Source organism: Rhinolophus sinicus, linkage group LG17 (genome assembly GCF_036562045.2).
Source record: "Rhinolophus sinicus isolate RSC01 linkage group LG17, ASM3656204v1, whole genome shotgun sequence".
Lineage (NCBI taxonomy): Eukaryota > Metazoa > Chordata > Mammalia > Chiroptera > Rhinolophidae > Rhinolophus > Rhinolophus sinicus.
In genome coordinates this window covers 3,870,178-3,890,032 of record NC_133766.1, presented here as the reverse complement: position 1 = coordinate 3,890,032, position 19,855 = coordinate 3,870,178, and the positions used below count along the sequence as shown (strand labels likewise).

Genomic DNA, 19,855 nt, shown 5'->3' with positions numbered 1-19,855 from the left:
AACCATGAAGAGGGACCAGCAGCCACTATCTTTACTAATGAATACATTCATTTGTGAGGATGGGTGATTTTTCCCTTGTCCTGTCCCAATTTGATTTTAATGTTTCTGGGATTCTGTGGTCAAATAATAAGGAAAAAAAACTGCCTACAATGTCCTTCTGCTGAAAATCCAAACTGCACATTCATGATCACCTTCAAGGCTCAATAATGCCCTGTAATAAATATACTTGTTCACATTCATTTGACCTAATATTTTAAAACACTTTTACCCACGAGACACTTTGACCGACAGGCCTGCTGCCATAGTTTAAGTGTCCACTCTCGGAGTTCATGGTTTGGATTAAGACAGGACGCCCCTGATCACGTATGTCACCAGGGAACGAAAACTCCAATGTCATGTTGGTATGGACTTGTTCATGGGGGTAAACGTGCCTAACTGATGGCTGAGGGAGTGTGACACAGGATGCACCTGAGGACCTCAAGGGCGAAAGAAATGGGTTGTGAGAACCAACGATCTCAACAATAGCCAAACATAGCCAAGGGGCTGAAGGCAGGGACCCGACAGAGGAGGAGACGCTCTTATTGAACGGGAAGAGGAGACAGCTGAGAGGACTCTGGGTTACACATTGTCAGATGCTTAGTTTAGCCCAACGCAGAAGGTACCTCTCAGGGAGAGACGGTTCCCAACACACCCCTTCTAACGAGCCCATCTGAAAAACCAGTTTACCTACTGGCTTCCCCAATAATTCCTATCATGGAAGAACTTTCTCTTTTATCTTGGTTTTTTTTTCTCTCTTTTAAACCAATCATTTGTGTCTTCTTGCTTATTTCAGATGATGGGAAAAACCCCTTGAACCCTCACAGGTAAGAGGAAGATGTTTTATGATTGAGCACATTTTTCTAGTTTGACTTTTTACTGTAACGTGTCAGGATGATTATACATAACGCCCCTTTTTTTCGCAACAAATCTTTTGCAATGTCCCCTTTACAAATTCTGAAGTAAAACACACAGATAATATCTCCTCTCTACATGTTTTTTAAAAATCAGTGTGCCTTAATGATACACAAAGGAGAAACAAAAGGGACAGTGGTTTATAATAGAAACAAAATCCTAACGCTGGTGCACTGCACTAGAAGGTGCTACGAGGTCATCCCAGCTTGCACCTTTGGTAGAATCGCTACGAAGCCAACAGCCACCGAGGCCAATTGACAGGAATATCGTATCAGTGACGCCAACAGCATCAGAGGCATTGCCAATCTGATTTTCTAAAATCATTAACAACTCCGATCAAGGGTTGGAAATCCTGTTATAATCGTCCCTCAGTTCACATGACAATTGCATTTTAAAAGATGCAAAAACAAAATACTTAACGGTGAAGTTCCAGGCTCAGAGATTTGTTGCCTATGTAAATACTGAGTAGCTAGATATTCTAAGTTGTATGGCGCGTAGGACAATTCTTTTGCGTCCATGCCTGTTAGGACATGAGCACCCATGGTCCCTGCCCATAAATGCTCACCCAACTCCTGATCCTTATGAAAAATCACACACTGCCTGTAGGGGGCAGTACAGCCACTCTGTGAAAACCACGGCCAGCTAATCAAGTATGGAGGCTGGGCATTCTGTAAGGACTTCCTCTCACCAAGAACAGGCTGCAGCCCCATAAGGGAATGGCAGGTATCCAGTACCTAGAGTATCATCAATAACCTAAGTTGGGCGTAAAGTGTAATGCAAATTTCCCAGAACTGGTAAGTGGGATCTAAAAAACTCTCCTTGGCAATTCTCCTTCCCCTTTTAGAGCAGAATTCTGGGGGTGGGTGGTAATCCGTGGTCCTGGAGGAACTAGGAGCTGGACTGGGGCCAAGAACTAAGTGCTTTAAGGACTAAGGGGGTCATTTTTGTGTTTCTGTTCTTTAGCCACCTGGGAACTTACGGAGTTTTTACAAACGCTGCATTTGAACCAAACCCTTAAGGTAAGTTGCCTATGAAGGTATTTTTAAAGGAAGTAGGACAGGAGGGAAAGGGGCAAGATGTAAAACTTGACTGTTCTCTGTATGATCATGAGTCAAATTTTGAGCATGTATGAAATTTTAAAGCCGTGAAGGGAACTGTTGGCGTAGGACGTAGCTACGGCGGCAGAGTGACATAGAAAGTGAGTTCATGTGAGGATCGCCTTTTCCTCCAGAGTAGAAAGGTTCTAATGGGACCTAACTTAATTCAGGATGTTTGACATTCCCCACTAATGGCTGCTAGGTGGTAGTGACACTGGCTTGATAACCAGAAGTCACGACTGCTGGAAACATTTTACAAACTTTATGGAGCCGATTCCCTGCGTGGCCTGCTGGGAAAATAAAAATATTCCTGATACCTTCTCTCTCCCACAAAGCTCAGTGAGTAGCTGAGCTTCCTAAGAAAGGTCGCGTAGATGGAGGAATATCTGGAATCTAGAAAGAGCTTATGCTGAGGAGGGGATGGGTCTGATGCAAGCTTTCTTTTTCTCCTTTACTTTTTAAGGGAATACAATCATTTTAATTTCTTTTGGCCCATTTTCAGAGCGCTGTCCTCCTGGTCACCGCACTCAACCTCAAGATTCTATTGTTGGACATCAGGCTTCCTGTTAGACTTGACATTAACTGGAGTGTATCCACTGCAGTTTTCTGTAAATACTTGTGAATAAAAGACCTGGAATTTCCTTTAGATTAGCTCTGGAGCAGAGCAGAAGGATTATACCGCAGTCTGAGCGCAGACGCCCCACCCACCACCCCTTCCTGCTCCCCCGCTCCTCTTCCCCCAATACCACCTCAGCACTAAATGTCTCTGCGGTGGTCTGTGGGCTCTGGCCCGGCTGTCACTTGAAATCCTAATTAGCCAGAGACTGGAATATCTGACTCACCAGGAGCCCAGACTGCGGAGGAATAAAAATGCCTCTCGTTTTGAACTGGGGGAAGGCATCCTCTCCTTTGTAGAAAGGCACGCGGTGTCTCTGACGTGACGGAATTTCTGTAAGATCTCCGGGGTCTCCAGGGCTACTGTGTATGAAGCCTGTGAGCCCTCTGCTGTGGAAGCTTCCGGAGAGGCCTCTGGATGGCACCAGAGGCTGCAGAAGACGGAGAATCAAGACAGGAAGGCACATGATATCATTGTGGACAGTTCCTCCACTGGTCACCCTCCCCCGAAATCAATATTCAAATGAGTAATTAATTAAACGGACTCCCTCCAAATGGCATATTCCATTATTTGATGTTTTGTTTACTAAGGTCTGCGTGCGTCACTTTGTTTACATCCACGTGATACCCAATTACTGTTGCCCCAGTCACAGGTCTACCCTTTAATCAGTCAGCAAATACATGTCGTACCACCTTCCCACAAGGAGAGAGTCAGAGGAGCTGAAAGAGTCTTCACCACCCATTCGGCATCGAAGAACAGATGTCTTTTACATGTTTCATAACTAGGTTGTTGAAAGTTACACAGTAGTTACCTGGAGCTGATGCAAAAATCGAGAACCAAAGAGTACGGCTACCTTGTCTCTGAAATGTGAGGCAATGAACATGTCACGCAGACTGGATGACACACAGGCAAATGTGCAAATAAACATGGTGAAACAGTCTCAGCCTTGGGATTTAGGGACACAATCCTTTTTAAAAGATTTCTCTGATACCCTGTCAAGGACCCCTCTGACTGCCCATCACTGGACGAGGTATTACAGGACGACGGTTATCACCCTGGCTCCTGAGACAGAATCTACATTTCGTAAAAGCTTCCCAGGGAATTCGGAAGGTTTACTAACAGACACTGGAGATCCAGGAGAGTAAAGCACTGTCCTCTCCTGAATAGCTTACAATCCAGGGGGGGAGACAACAGACACCCAGCCAGTCATCAACGCGAGTGTATTGTTTGAACAGTGTTGTAGGAATTCACAGGCTGGAAAAGCCCACGTGAGCCCAGGACCAAGGAGGCAGGTGGGACTCTGAGTGCACTTGAAAGAGTGGGCAGCAACGAGGAAGAAAATGCGGACTTGACAGAATAATGCCAGCAGCGGAGCAAAGACGGGAGCTTGTGTGTAGGGGAGGAAGCTGCTGAGACCTTACACCACTGTGACCTCCTGGGAGGGGCCAGGGGCCACTACGGAATCTACTGAACAAATCCTAAGACAGAAGCGTGGAGGCGTATAGGTTCCAGAACCCTGGGACACGTCACCACGATGCTTCAGACAATATCCTTCCTTTTCAGATTCTCTAGGAAAAGCAAAACAAGATCTTAAGGCGGTGTGGGACAGCCAGACCCCACGGGAGACATAGGGGGCCCTGGAGGCAGGAAAACCACACTCGTAGTAATGGACACGACGTGCTCAGTGCTTTCCAGCTGCTAGGAGTTACACACTTTACAGTACTATTTTATCCACCCAAAACCCCTATCACAGAGAACTATTATTACCATCCTTATTGTGCAGATGTCAAAACTGGGCTCCAGAGAGGTTGAGTAACTTACTCAGGACCACACAGCTAGTGAGTGGGATGGGAACCTGGTCTGGTTTTCCCAGCCTGTCTCTAAGCCCTCTGCTCCCCCACTTCAGCCTCAGTGGCTGCAGGCCCTGATCCAGAGGGAACTGTGCTGGCTGGGAGTCGGTCAAGTGGCGCAGGTCCGCAGCCCGGCTGCCTCACCACCTGTACACATGTTTCTGTGCCAGTAACAGTCCATAACACCCTTTCCCTCAGATGGAGACACTGGTGTGGCAGTGTGAACTCTGCCCCGCAGGTCTCACGGAGGGTGGTGAGGGGCTGCAGGGGCAGCGGCTTAGCGGGTGGAAGGGCTGGAACACAGTTTTGCCCGAGGTTTGGGAATCCCTGGGCACTGCCCTCCTGAGCACAGCCTCTGACCTCTGCCCTGTCTTCAACTAGTAAAACAGTCCCTAATCTGCTTCCTCTCCCCAATACCTCTTGTCACCGGGGCAGTGATGTAGCCAACCCAATGGCTGGAAAGGCCCTGGGAGGCGGGGACAGCCCCAGGCTGCAGCAGGGCCGTGGGGGAGCCACAGGGAAGGAGGACACTGCCACCCGCAGCCTCCTGGAGCTCACTGCAGCTGGGACAGCAGACCCCCGGCGGCACGGGGGGCAATCGCGGCTGCGGGGAGCCCCGCCCAGGTCCTGGGGTGGTGGTCGCGGGCAGGAGCTGGAAAGGAACCATGTTCGCAGGCTGCCCCCGTCTCTGGGTCCTGGTGGTCCTGGGCGGCAGCTGGGCAGGCAGGGGGAGCCTGGGCGCCCAAGCCGCGCCGCTGAGGCAGTTCTACGTGGTTGCTCAAGGAATCCTCTGGAACTACCGCCCTGAGCCCGCCAACCAGAGGTAAGGGGTCCAGGGGGGCTTCTCTGGGGAGCGTAATCGATGCTCTTTAGAGAGCATGCCCTTTGCGATTCCATGATTTTTGTGTGTTTGTTTGTTTTTAACATCAGGTAAGTAAACAGAATTAACAGAAGGGGATAATGAGTAAAATAAACTTGGTGGGTGCTACTGTTGCCTCCAATAATAGTTGATCATTCTGAGGATGTAGAAAATACTCAGTTTCACTGGCTGGAGGCTGCTTTCAAGAATTTGTTGTTAACACAGTCTCGTTAGCGTGATTCATTGTTGGTTTAATGTATCGATTGATTCAACAGCACCAGGCGCCCACACCCCCTCATTGGCCCTTCTGCAAACTCCTGTTCCAGATTTTCAGTAGTCTAGCATTTTTATGGAACTTCTGGTTACATGTCATTTATTCCACTTTGTACATAGCTTCATCTTCTAAAACTAAAGATGGACACCTCATACTTTATTATAAGCAGGTTATTCAATAACAGTTGCCATAATTTTGATGTTTTCTTATATGTAAATGACTTTCAAAACATCATCAGTCTATAAAAATGCAACATTTTTGTTCTTTCATCTTTTCCTGTTTCATGTGACTCTTCGTTTTCCTCCCGTACGTAATGGCTTCCTGGGATATGGTCTACCCTGGCTATTTTGGTGGGGTCGCTATTGAAAGGCATCTGTAAATAAGAGGAGGTTTAAATAACAAACTCTATCTTTGAGTAGCAAAGTATTTTTCCTAATTGAAAGGCTAAAAATACAACTTCCCAGAAACGAGATAAATTATAGGATCTACTCAATATTTCCAGTTGGTTATATTTTGACTTGTTTTAATAGTAAGCCGCTTAGTGTGACTCAATTTTTAAAAACTTAGCATTACACTTTAAAGGATTGTGAAAGATGTGTTCCTCTTTTACAATTACAAACCGATTTACCAAGAAATATTGTAAGAGCCTTTTAGCATATAACATTAACCCTTTTAAAGTTTTCTTTGTAACTGGGTTATTTTGGAGGGCATTTGCGCACTCTCTTGGTATTGTAATAATAAGAAGTCCTTCTTTTTAAAAAATCATTTTAAATATTGCATTTCAAGGTGATAATCTAGGTCCCTTAGAGAACTGCCATGAACTAAAACCCCAAGGAAAATAACAGTCCTTCCAACACTAATCTTTCCTGCTCCTGGGTAGAACTAATTTGGTTGCTGGCTTTCCTGTGGCCTGCTGTGTTTGATTTGGTCTTCCATAGTTAACACGGAAAAAAACATGCAGGAAACTGGAGGCAGAATCACCCAGGTCAAAAGCCTGATTCAAATGGTGAGTCTGTTGGGAGCCACGATGGGTCATCCCACCCTCTCACTCTGTGGCTAAGTTTCCAGAATTCTGGGAAGAGCCATTCCTTTTGGTGTCAATTATTGAGTCAAAACCACAGAATGAGACCCCAGACAACTCGCAATATTTTTGAGCCTCAAATCATGTCATTTCTCTCTAGTACTTTCATGTGAAAAGTCTAACCTGCTTAAATGAAGAACTTGTCTGGCACCCAGAGGTGAAGGATACTCACTATAGGAAACTAACAACAGACGATGCCACCCTTTGGCAAAGTGTGTTTTTTAGCATGAAGGTCTTTCATCTTATTTCATCTAACATTAGCAAGACAGTGCCTTTTAGAGGTGAAATGTGTCTATTATTCTTGCTCCAGGTCTAAAGTAAGGATTTTGACAATTTCCCTAAGGAAATCACTTACACGCATGTAATAACAGAAATTGAAAAAAAAAAATTTCTATCTAGGGCTCTAGCATTATATGACTTTTACCACAAATAAATCATCTTTAAGGAATCCTCACAAATGGAAAATTCATCATGCACATTATTTGAATTCATGTCATTTTTAACTTTCTGTTCAGATTATTTTCCAACAGCAATTCAACTGTTCAAAATCAAAACAGATACACCTCAGTACGTACACACAATATATGCAGTGAAATATGCTAAAATTACTCCACGCAAAAGACTAATTTTCCTTAGTAAAGCTTTTGCATCATCATCTCTAGTGCTGTATTTAAAGATCTGAAGTGGGGGAAGAAGAGTAACTTTCAATTTTACTAAAAATAAAATAAAATAAAAATGGAATCCCACATTAGGGACTAAATCAACACCTAGAATCCTAGGTTGCTTGGGCTCTAAGAACTCTAAGAGGTCCTTTAATTCATTTTCAAATGCTGCGTTTTCCCTTTCTACTTTCCCCCACAGCCAAGCACCAAGACGGCTACCGTGGGCCCCGAAAATAAGACCTGACCGGAAAAGAAGCCCTAGCATGATTTTTCAGGAGGACATCCCCTGAACATAAGCCCTAATTCGTCTTTTTGAGCCAAAATTAACATAAGACCCGATCTTATTTTCGGGGAAACACGGTACCAAGTGGTTGTCTAGTTTCTCCTTGAATGCCTCTCATGACTGAGAACTCACTACTTCTAATAGCCAGCCATTCCAAAAAGACTTACTCATGCTTTCTTTCATTCTGCCCTCAACTATCAACACAGCTCTCGAATCCCACATTAAAAACGTTATGACAAATACCATCGTTACAGATTTTTCTGCTTTCTGGGAAAACCTGAAGGCTAAAAACCAACTCTTATTACACTCTTATTACTTGTTAATACTCGTAAGGATTCCGTCAGGGAGATTTTACGATGATTCCCATCTCACAGCTGTAGCACCTTAGGCACAAATGGATTTATTTAGTATACCTCTCAAGGTTATACAGTTACTAATACGTGATTTAAATTCAGATGGTGAATCCCCACCCTGTTCTCCTGGCCACTGTGCTAAACAGAAGTCCCGGCGAGTGGGGCTGGCGTCCTGCTCTGTCATGCCCTGGTCACAGCTGGGCCGCTCTCTGGCTGAGGAAGTTTAACAGTCAGTCTGGTCAACTGGTTCAGACATTTGTAAGAAATGCCCCCCAATTCTCTTCCCTTTTACCTTCGTCTTTGGGTTGAAGACAGGGAGAGGAGTGAGGTACCTGTCTTTGGAGACACAGAAGCAGCAAGACCGGAAATTATCCCATTCTCCCTCTCTGAATTCTTCACCTCGAATACAATGGATTCAACTTTTTGAAGTTTGGCTCTGCCATCTATCTGCCGTTTCCTTGGACAAGTTACTTAAACTTCCTGAGACTTAGTTTTCCTTGTTTGTTTGTCCCCAATAAGAATACCAGGGCTTTTCCTCCATTAGCCATCGCCAGCCTGTCGACCGGAAGCAGGGTCCCCCAGGCAGCAGATCTTTACAATGTCCCCAGCAGTGATCACTGTATTGGATGGATCCATTAAAAAACAGCCCACATACTGATTCATAAAGGACTTGGTCATATTTTCAATCAGTTAGAATCTAAACCTAAAGTTTATGATCTAGGGCTCTTTTTTTAGAAAATTGATTCTGAACAACAGGATTAGTTTGGGAAGACTTAACCTGTGATAGAATGATTATCACAGCAGAATATTCTTCAAGAGAACAATTATTTTATTAACTTCATTTATCATTCAGATTCATAAAACCATGGGTTTCTGAAATACAATGAAAAATACTGTTACTGCTAATGCAGCTCTTTTTTTTTGTAATGTGAGAAGTAGATGTCATATACGCCTTAAAATTAATTTTTGCATTTTATTTCCAGTCTGAATCCTTTTGCAACTTCCTTTAAGAAAATTGTCTACAGAGAATATGAACCACATTTTAAGAAGGAAAAACCACGATCTAGAAATTCAGGTAAGCCTGAAATATATCTTTTAATTTCAAGATAAATCTCTACAGATAATTTGGTATTTATATCTAAAATATCCATTTAGTGACATTTTATAGAAATGTGTGCTGCTGTTGTTTTTAACCAATGCAAGTTACATAACTCGTGGGGCCCTGTGCGAAATGAAAATGTGGGGGGGCCCGTATTCATAGAATTGAGAATTTCAGAACAATGACAGCAAAAGATTAAGCCAAGCAGGGGGCCCAGTGCAACTGCACAGGTCACAGGTCGCATGCCCATGAAGCCAGCTGTTTTTAACCGGATCAAAAAGCTAAAAAAAACAAAAAAACAAAAACAAAAAAAAACGAAACACCACTTTTAAGTGTTTGCATTTTTAGTCATTCATCTAATAAGCTACCGTCAAGCACGTGCTATGTGCTGGGCATTGACCTAGGTTCTGTGGACGCCATGAGAGACAGAACAGACTCCGATCCCGCCTCGTTGGAGCTTATGGTCTAGTTTGGTGAGTGCAAATGAGCCTCCACAAACGGTCTTTTGCTTCCATCTGGCCTCCTACACTCATTCAAAGGAGCAGCATGTGGCTGGTTCTTTCGTATTTATTTTCCCCATCCCTTCTCCTGTTTTATTCAGTGTGATGTGCGCAATAGCTATCATTTTTGTAAAAGAAAATCTCTTCTTTTTTTCTCATCTCTTCTTTATTCAAGGAAAGTAGGTTGAATGGGGTTGGGGATCTTAAACACGGTACCATATTCCACGGGAATGACAGAGGCCATTAAGAAAAAAGTCCCTCCAGTTGCGTCCCCTAGTCAATAATTCACTCATCCCTCCCCCAAACCAGGTAAAGACCAGTCATTTGTGCTGGACTCATCCTTCCACCTTGCTGCTTATTCTTTCCTGCTTCCTCTGATCTCCCTGTGTCTTCAGTTTTACCCCGACTGAAGCCTTCCCTCCAGTCAAAAATCAACAATAAAACCAAACAACTGTGTTTCGGTTAACCTCAATCTAGAAAAAATGTCCCCTTGCCTCTGCCTGCCTTTCCTGTTTCTCTTTCCTTCACTACCAATTTCCCACGTGAATGGTCCATTTCATTCTCTGTCTTACCATTTCCTCTCCTTAACTTCCCTCCCTAATCTGCTCTAATGAGTCCCCTAAAATTACCCCCAAAAGAGGGCACCCATGACTGTCCAGATGCCTGAGCCAGTGGTTTCTTCCCAGGTCTTTGCCGACCTGACATTACTGGGACGTTTAATGCTCCCCCTTCGTGAAACTTTCTCTTAACCTGCTTTCCCTAGTGTCACTTCCCCTGGTAAATGGAAGTGAACAGAGATAAGGAGATGGAAGCAGGACGAACTGATAAATAACTCCTTCCTGCAACTTGGCTCCACACGGGAGGAGACACGGTACTTCTGGAAGGGAACAGAGGTTTAAGGATATTTTGGAATTTTTGTAAAAAATGAATACAGTGACTTAAACTATCCAAGTGCCCAAGGAAGAATGTAATAGAAGAGGGTAAAGACATCTGAGAGAGAATCGTCGATAGAGCCAGAGTCAGAGGAAACAGGAAGTGATGGGATTCAAAGCTTGAGCTGGGTCAGCCTGAAGAAGAGACAGGACCTTCCCTGGGGACCAGGTAAAGGGATGAGGCAGTAAGGTCACTAATAAAATTCAGTTTGTCGTTGTGGGCAGGGAGTTAAAGGATCTCCTGCCCTCTGTCACAGGCTCCTCATTTTCATAGCCCCACCTCCAAGTTGAGTGTAATAGATACCTAAGCACCATCAAATTAAAGGCATTTGTAGGTGGGTGAAGGTAAAATGAGCCGGGAAGCACATTCATTAGGCCTGTGCAAAGAACTGGGCAGACATTTAGAGCCGTGCCTGTGTGGCTTTTGCCAAGTACACTGAACTTGAATGTCTGTGCTGTGTAAGCCGTTGTGCAGGTTACCGGCCCGGAGCGCCAGGACCTCTCGGTAAGCAGTAAGGAGGCATGGCTATCCTGGGGGAGGAGAGAGCTGGGATCCAAATCCTTTCTGATTCAGCCTCAGTCATTAGAAGGAAACCCTGACAGTTGATTTATGGTTAAGCCCTGTGCACTTAAAACATTACGAGATTGTGCAGGTCAACAGATTTGGTTTATATGAGCTCCGCAGCATTTTACATCCGTCTGTATGCAGCTTCTTCCCAAACTCCCAAAGGCGCTTAATGAGGCGCCCCTGAAGGGCAGGGCTGGTAACTTACTCCTGTTCGTATCCGGAGAGCAGATGAGACAAGGTGGCCAGGCCGGTGGACAGAAGAAGCCTCAGACCTGGATGGGAACACTGTCGCTGCCGTGGCAACTCCCCATTGCCCAGCCTAGCTCTGTGTCACGGGCCCGTCCCCACCTCCCTGCTGCACTCCTCTGCTGTGGATGATTGTACCTGAGCCCGAACAGGCCACGTGCCCACCTGTCTTTGCCGCAGGAGGCCGGGCCTCACCGTCACTGCGGCGGGGCTCAGCTGGTGAGGCTGGTGGCCGTGTGGACAGGTGGACGGGCTGCACTCATTTCCAATTCTGTCTTGGGCTTTCAAAGGGCCAGTTTTGAGTCTCAGCATCTTTTCAAGGAAAATTATGAAATGTTTGTCCCTGAAGGAGTTTTTAAAAAGCTGCAGCCATGGGTCGCCCTGTGCTCTGTAACACATTGTTCCCCTCAGCACAGGGGACTGGGTCAGCTGACCCTGCAGTCCTTCCCAACTCCAAACCCCTATGAAATGGGGCACACGCGGTGTGCTACCCTCCTGGGAACCCAGCGTCGGCTGCGCCTTCCCCCAGTTTGGCTCCGGGCCCTGGGGACAGAGTAGGAAAGGTCTTAGGATGCCTGGCTGATGGAGATGCTGAACAGCAGCTCAAACAACAGTCTTCATGCATGAAGGTATTGGATTTGCATTTATGAAAACATTCCTTTGTTTTGCCTTAATTCTGAAGAAGCAGAAAGGGAGGCTAACTAATACCCCCAAATATTCACTGCAGTAGGAGGTCTTATTAGGGTAGATAACTTGGAAGACTTATTCGGGGCATCTGGCACCTGCAGCCATGTGATGGCAGCCAATGAACCTAGCAAGGTAACAGGGCAGCACACCGCAGGGCACACTGTGCCAGCACAGGCAGCAGCCTGCTGGGACCAGGGGCACCCCGGGCAGGTGGGAGTGGCCAGCGGAGCTGCCCTCGGAGCCAGGACTGAGCGGAGCAGCCAGGAGATGGGCCAGTCAACCGATCAGAGGTGGTCAGGAGTCAAAATGGTGTTGACATTGGGGCTATTCCAGGAAAGTGGGGGTCTGAACCTGCCCTGCAGGAAGTGGCAGAGAAAGCTTTGGTTCAGGAGTCCAGAGCTGAGTTGCAGTCCCAGCCATGCCACCCAATCACTGGCTGACCTTGGGCAAGACACCCTCCCTGCTCTTCAGAAGCTTTATAAACACAGAGACAGCATCTGTTTCACTCACCACTGCAGTTTGGACCTCTAGGATACCGTGGGCACCCAGTTAGTATGTGTTGAACGAATAAATGCATGACCACAAGGTGCAATATAAAGGGGTGGTGAGAAGCTCAGGATCTAGAATCAGACAGATTTAAGTGTAAACCATGGGTCTGCATCTTCATTAGCTTATAAAACTGGGTAAGACATGCAAATGCTCTGAGGCTCAGCTTCTTCACCTGTAAAATGAGGATCGTAATATCTACCTTAAAGATTTGTTGGAGGGATTAATATAAGAACCTACAGTGCTCAGATACATTAAGAGGGACAGTAAGTGGAAGGCCTACGATTATAATTATCGTCACTACTGCCAAGGAATGCCGGACGAACTCCATGACTGCTGAACTGCCGTCTGCGCCTGTGATTCTTATAGGGCAGAGCTTACGCATGGTTTGGAAGTGGGGCCATCAGTTCCATCACTTGTCTGAAGTAGGGCTTTTGTTGACAGGTCTTCTAGCTTTAAGGGACCTCAGCATCACACAAGAACATATGCTAACAATCCAGGTTCCCCAACTCCATCTGCAGAGACTTGGGTTCACTGGGGCTGGGGTCCCTGAGCCTATCAGTTGGGTCCCAGGGGATTCTGATGCAGAGAACCCAAGGGCTACACTTTGGGAAATTCAAAATATGATCCTTCAAAACTCTAACTCAGATATCAACACTTCCCCGAACCACTCAGGCAGACCTGGCCCCCATCTTCTCTGCCCCTGTAGCATTTTGCCCGTAGTTCAGCAGAAGCTCCTCCCATGTGTCTATCTCCAAAGCAGCTGGGGAGCTCCTTGAGGTCAAGGATGGTCTGACTTATCCCTGTGGCCCCAGGACCTGGCACAGCGCCTGGCAGGCAGGAAGCGAAATTGTCCTCTTAGTTTCTGCACCCCTCCCCCACTGTCCCCGCTGCGTTCCCCACTGAAGTAACTGATAACATTATTTATCCAGTGGCTCAGATCAAAAACCTCAGGGTCATCCTTGACTTGTCACTCTCACATCCAACCTGTCAGCAAACCCTGCTGGCTCTACCTTCAGCATGTCCAGCATCCAACCCTTCTCACCTCTTCACTGGCCCATGTCTCGTCTACACCACTCCGTCTCAGGCTTCCACTCTTGTCCCTGCACAGCAGCTAGGATGGATTTTTTGTTTTTGGGGGTGTTTTTTAGGGTGAACTCTTAGAACATGTCAGACCCTCTCTCTTTGTTGCGCAAAGCACCTGTGCTTTTCCATTTCTCTTAGAAGAAAATGCAGAGTCCTTACTGCGGACGGGAGGGCCGGACGTGACCTACCCCCACCCCCATCTCTCCTCACTCTGCCCAGGCTGTTTTCTTAGTGTCCTTTGGATGCCTCAAGCCCCCTCCTGCCTCAGGGACTTTGAACTTGCCTCTGGAACAGAGAACTGGGTGATGTGCTCCCTCACTTCACTTAGGGCCCGAGGTCTCCCACCTCAGGGAGATGGCAAGTCGCCAGTCACCCTCCCTCCCAGGACCCTGGACAATCCAAACCGAACATCCTCTTGTTGACCAACGACAGTGGATAGTTTCTAAAGAATGACAGTGGGTCAGCAGGGGTGGACGTGATCAGAACAATTTCTCCTACTCTCCTGATTTGCTTTGGGCCCAAGCCAAGTGTTTCTACCTTCCTGTCCTTATCTGACTGCGTGTAATGTAGAGTTAATGAGCTGGCAAAACCTTCTAGATTGAAAATGAGCGTGTGGACCTCAGCTCTTGGAGGAACGACAGCAATTGCTCCCGTGGTTTTCCGCACAGTGTTTTCTGTTTGTTTTGTTTGTTTTGCTTCACAGCTCTGTTTTTGTTGATGCTGACGTATTTTAAATCTTTGCTTCCACAGGACTTCTTGGGCCTACTTTATATGCTGAAGTTGGAGACATCATGAAAGTCCACTTTAAAAATATGGCAGACAAGCCCGTAAGCATCCACCCTCAAGGAATTCACTACAGTAAATTCTCAGAAGGTAAGAGGTGTTTCCTATCCCTCTGACAAGTAACGTGCAACTCCTCAACGCCAGTGGCAAACACTACAAAGCACATTATTAACCACATGTCAGAGAACTCTCGTGTCCTGCAACTAATCGTTACAAAAATCGTTGCCTTTGTAAGTTTCAGAGAGGAAATGGAAAAGTTCTGGAATCATCTAGACCTCAGTTTTTCACTAGGTTCTTGTTCTTTAATAGCTGGATGAAATAAAAATTTACCCAAGACATTTTGAAAACAATTGGGAAATTAGAATAGGGGCTGGGTATGGATTATATTATAGAGCTGTTAATTTTATTCGGTATTATAATGGTACTGAAACTATAAAGGGGGATGTCTCTATTCTTTTGGGGGGAGATGTCTTAGAAGATGCAGACTAGAATATTTAGGGGTAAAGTATTATGGTATCAGCAACTTATTTTCAACTAGTTCAACAAAATGTTATATATTTAAATATAGAAAAAAAGCAAATGTGAAAAACTGTTAACTGGTGAATCTAAGTAAAGAGTTTATAGGTGTTTATTGCATGATACTTCAACTTTTCAGTAGATGTAAATATTTTAAAATAAAAAGTTGGGAATAAAAAAAAAATAGTTGGATGGGCAAGTTACCTAATCTCTCTGAATTCTAATACGTTCGTCTGTAAAACAAGAATAGTCATACATACACTGTCAGATGGTTTAAGGCAGGGTCTGCAAACTTTTCTGTGAAGAACCAGAAAGAATATTATTTTTGGTTTTGTGGGCCATGGGATCTCTGTTGCAACTACTCAACTCTACCTTAGAGTACAAAAGCAGCCAAAGGCAATATATATGTAAATGAACGAGCATGGCTGCATCCCAGTAACACTTACGTGCAAAGAAAAGGGAGGTGGCTGGATTTGGACCTCCAGCCATCATCTGAAATAGTGACATAGGATGAGCCTGGCACATAGACGACACTTAATAAGTAGCATTACAGTTTTGGACATGGTGAAGTGGTTAAGAACATAAGCTTTGAAGACAGACGTAGGTTCAAGTTCCAGCCGTGTCATTGCTGGTTCTATGACCCTAGCATCCCTGAGCCTCAGTTTTCTCGTCCGCAAGGTGGGAATCGTTATACCTAGTCCATAAGGTGGCTTTGAGATTAAATGAGATCATGTAGGCAGTATAGTAAGCATCGCTCCTGGAACCTGGTGAGCCCCCAATGAATGATGGCAACAGTGATGTGATGACGACAGTGGGACCATGAAGATGATGGGGATGAAAGTGACCACATGAGCCACAGGACAATAAGCGCCTTTGTTGCTATTGCTCTGATTATTTCCATTACGCTGATGTTCAGAGCACAATAAGCAGAGTAGAGTTCTGGGAGGAACTGATATAAGAAAATTGTATCCATATTGTAATGGATGTTGGTATAATAACATTTTAAAATAACTTTAGACCTTACACGACTCCCAAATCTTCTTTCTACCGTATGTTCCAGCCATCACACCTGGGAAGAGAGTAACTGAGTAGAAGAGGGGCTTACAGAGCAGTTTCTGGAACTAGACTGCTTGGGGCAAACGCTGCCTCAGACTCTCATTAACTGTGACTGCTTAGGCTCTCAGTGCTTCACCTTTCTCATCTGTAAAATGGGAATAACAATCACACCTACCTCATACAGGTTTGCAGTCTCAAAAACTTAGAACAATGCCTAGCATATAATAAGCACTTGATAAATGAGCTATGATGGCAAAGGTGATTCTTCAATCAAAATGTGTTCAAATTATAATGTTACATATCAATTATATCTCAATTAAAATGTTTAAAAACGTTTTCAGATAATGTAATATTTGACAATTTATGGATGAGAACGTGACTTTTACATTTACTGTTTCCTGTGTAAATGACTGTGACACTCATTCCGACTGAGACATACATGACTGATAATAGGTCAGTGACCTGCCTTCCGCCGGAGCGTTTGTATTAGTACTTAATCTTTGCCTTGAGGAAAAACAATGGAGCATTAACTGTAAAATTTCAGACATCTTAAAGAGCCAATGTGCCGAACACTGGGTGAGGTAGCATGCACAGGAGTCTTTCCCATGTTCCTAAAATCATATGGTGACACAGAACGAGCACTTAACCCCCGTAGGAGCCTTCTGGGTGACGGTCAGGAGTTCCACCCCGCAGTGCCAGAGCCACTCAACATGGCCCATGCAGGCAGGCTCCACTTCCACTGCGGGAGGAGGTAAGTGGTGTGGACTTTGTATCTCACGCTGGGCTGTTTGCTCAGGAAGTGAACCTTGTAACATGAGTCCCCTTCCTTTACTGTTTATTTGTCCCCACACTCCCCCACAGCCAGCCATCATTTAAGACCAATTGTTTAAAATGCTCCCGCCACTTCCATTGGTCCCCTGATTATTGCCCCAGCTCCACAAATGTGAGAAAGGTAAATACAGATTGGTGGGGAAAGTCAAATTCTGTCTTGGAAATGAGGCGCAAATCTGGTAAATATAGAAAGAGTATCCCTTATGGCAAAAGACAAGCCTTCTGTCCATTTTATTGTGCCCGATCCGTTAAAAACGTCATCTCTTTCAGGTCTGACATAGCCTCATGCATAGCCTCCCCCGGCGGTTTGAATTTTTTTTTCAGGAGTAGAGATAAACAAACTATATGCTGAGCCAGCAACCATGAGAATCTAGATTTCTTTACCTCAGAGGTAGATATTTGAGAGATGGATGGTGGGAGACGATAGCACAGGCTGGAAAGAGGACTCAATCCCTGCCCATGAGTGAATGATCCAACCGAGACAGCAATCTTCCTTATCTGGGAGTTAACCCTTGAGCCCCGCCATGGATTTGGGGATCTTCTGTCACCCGCAAGAAGGAAAAGATAGCCATGGAAAGAATGCTGGCTTTAGAGACAGAATGTCCTGGATTGGAACCTCGTGTACACTTTGGCAATTTCCTTTACCACTAACACTCAGTTGTGTATCTGTAAAATGGGGACCACAGTTCTTCCCATCCAAGGCTATTGCAAGGATTAGTCATAATATATGTAGAGTCGGCACACAACAATGAGAGGTGTTGTTGCTATGGTTATTTCATGGCTATTTAACGAAGGCGCTGAATTTTATTTCTTAGAAGCTTAGATTGAATGAAAGCCTAGACCTTGGGTAGTGCTCGTCATTTTATTTCTACTCGAATGAAATAAAACTCTCATGTAGAATTCAGATGCCAGAATGAAGTAAACGTGCACAGAAAACCTCAGTTATCCATAGCACATAAGGAACGAGTCTTTTTTTTTTTTTAAAGATTTTGTTGGGGAAGGGGAACAGGACTTTATTGGGGAACAGTGTGTATTTCCAGGACTTTGCTCCAAGTCAAGTTGTTGTCCTTTCAATCTTAGCTGTGGAGGGTGCCATTCAGCTTCAAGTTGTTGTCCTTTCAGTCTTAGTTGTGGAGGGCGCAGCTCAGCTCCAGGTCCAGTTGCCATTACTAGTTGCAGGGGGCGCAGCCCACCATCCCTTGCGGGAGTCGAACCAGCAACCTTGTGGTTGAGAGGACACACTCCAACCAACTGAGCCATCCAGGAGCTCAGCAGCAGCTCAGCTCAAGGTGCTGTGTTCAATCTTAGTTGCAGGGGGCACTGCCCACCATCCCTTGCGGGACTCGAGGAATTAAACTGGCAACCTTGTGGTTGAGAACCCACTGGCCCATGTGGGAATTGAACCGGCAGCCTTCGGAGTTAGGAGCATGGAGCTCTAACCACCTGAGCCACCGGGCCGGCCAGAACGAGTCATTTTGAATAATTATATTTTCCAGGTAGCTTGAGGTTTACTTCTTTAAGTGTCTAAGATATTTTCTTTTAATCACTCTGGGTATATTTTTTTCTAAATGTTATACTTCCCAGACCCTTTTAAAACATAGAATGAGAAGCAAAATTCTAATTCCTTTCTAAACCATTCTGTGATATTTTACAGATATCCACAAATGTGAAAACCGTATACAGTCTAAGAGTAAACAGACTCTAAATGAAAACCTATGAGCTGTCCATGGTATTATTTACAGGGAAAGACACTGAGCTTTCATTTGTGGGTTTTGCACATAATTCTCTAACTGACGTTACCCATGAGGCTTGTTGCTTTTTGAAGTTTTGGCTACGCTGTGGTTAGGAGATGGGTGGAAGGCTGGCCAGGAAAGGCGTTACTGTACTCAGCATGGAAGTCTCACGCTGGCCTTTCCTCCATAAATTGGCGGCATCTGACACAAACGCCAAGTTGTAGGTTGGTGTTTCCCGACTGCTCTCAGAGGCACCCCTCCCCAGGTGTGCCTGAGAGAAACATCAGTGGTCCAGAGGGCAGCGATGAGTGACCCTTTTGACAGGACGGACAAATGGTGATTTGTAAAACTGTTACAAGAACATTTCCTTTAGAAATGGATTTCATAGGAGGATGTTTAAGCTGCAACGATAACTGTACCTAATCATTTTAAAACTCGTGATCACTAAAAGTTTTGATTTGAGGCTCAAATTTCAGAAACTCTGTAACTAACATGCACTGACAGACCGTAATGCTGAACCTTCAAGCAAATCTTGTTGTCCATTAAGATCTTTGCAGTTCTTTGCACAGTTACCTTCAAACATTTGTTTCAGAGTGAATCTTAATATTATCCTTTGGTTTGATTTATATTCTCCTATTTTAAGTGTGTGAGTTGTGTTATAAGTACTAGACCACAAAATGAGTTCTAGAACGCTCAGCAGTGTGCTGGTAAGCCAACTGTCCGAATATAAAATTAAGAAGTAAAGTTTCCACCAGCAATTGTTCTTGGCATCTAACTATTGCCAAATTCTCTATATGAAAACTTAGTCTCCTACGTTTTCCCCACAAGCATTCCAATGATTGACATAATGTAGGCAATTGCATTTTCCACTTTTCATCTGAGTACTTTGGCCTTACAGAGAAAGTTCTTTGAGTATATGATCACTACCTGGAACAAACTATAATGGCTCATATAATAATTCTCATTCATCTCAAAAACGCAGACTCCCCTGCAAAAGGAACTTGTATGCCCCAGGCAATGGCACCAAGTGCTTGATAAAACATCAACACTCTAATTTGTCTATCACCTAAGTCATGGTGTCTAAAAGAATGTTCTCAATCTTTAAATGCGCACTGAAGCATTCCCTGAGTTTATTAAATGGAGAGGAAAAGAGCTGTTCAAAAAAAGAAGTAACAAGGGAGGATTTCACGAAGGAATACCCAAACGGTTGACCGAAGTGGCTCTTTATGGAATTTCACTTTCCCAA

The 19,855-nt window shown here is 44.9% G+C and overlaps 3 protein-coding genes across 8 annotated transcripts in view; 2 read left to right on the top strand and 1 right to left on the bottom strand.

Annotated features, from left to right (window-relative positions):
- Positions 1-3,228, top strand: part of SELP (selectin P) — a 32,997-nt gene extending 29,769 nt beyond the window's left edge. Inside the window, exons 14-16 of the mRNA XM_019747378.2 lie at positions 833-863; positions 1,915-1,970; positions 2,551-3,228. Of these exons, the coding sequence (XP_019602937.2) occupies positions 833-863; positions 1,915-1,969 (86 nt within the window). The 3' untranslated portion in view covers position 1,970; positions 2,551-3,228. The remainder of the gene's footprint in view (positions 1-832; positions 864-1,914; positions 1,971-2,550) is intronic.
- FIRRM (FIGNL1 interacting regulator of recombination and mitosis) overlaps positions 1-19,855 on the bottom strand; it is a 236,653-nt gene that overhangs the window by 154,595 nt on the left and 62,203 nt on the right. The window lies entirely within an intron of this gene.
- F5 (coagulation factor V) overlaps positions 4,767-19,855 on the top strand; it is a 56,338-nt gene continuing 41,249 nt past the window's right edge. For 2 of the 3 annotated variants that reach the window (XM_074322452.1, XM_074322451.1), the window contains exons 1-3: positions 5,032-5,337; positions 9,010-9,101; positions 14,441-14,563. In XM_074322452.1, coding sequence (XP_074178553.1) covers positions 5,180-5,337; positions 9,010-9,101; positions 14,441-14,563 — 373 coding nt within the window. In that variant the 5' untranslated portion in view covers positions 5,032-5,179. Of the gene's footprint in view, positions 5,338-9,009; positions 9,102-14,440; positions 14,564-19,855 lie in introns of all 3 variants that reach the window. The other variant, XM_074322450.1, reaches the window with a different exon arrangement.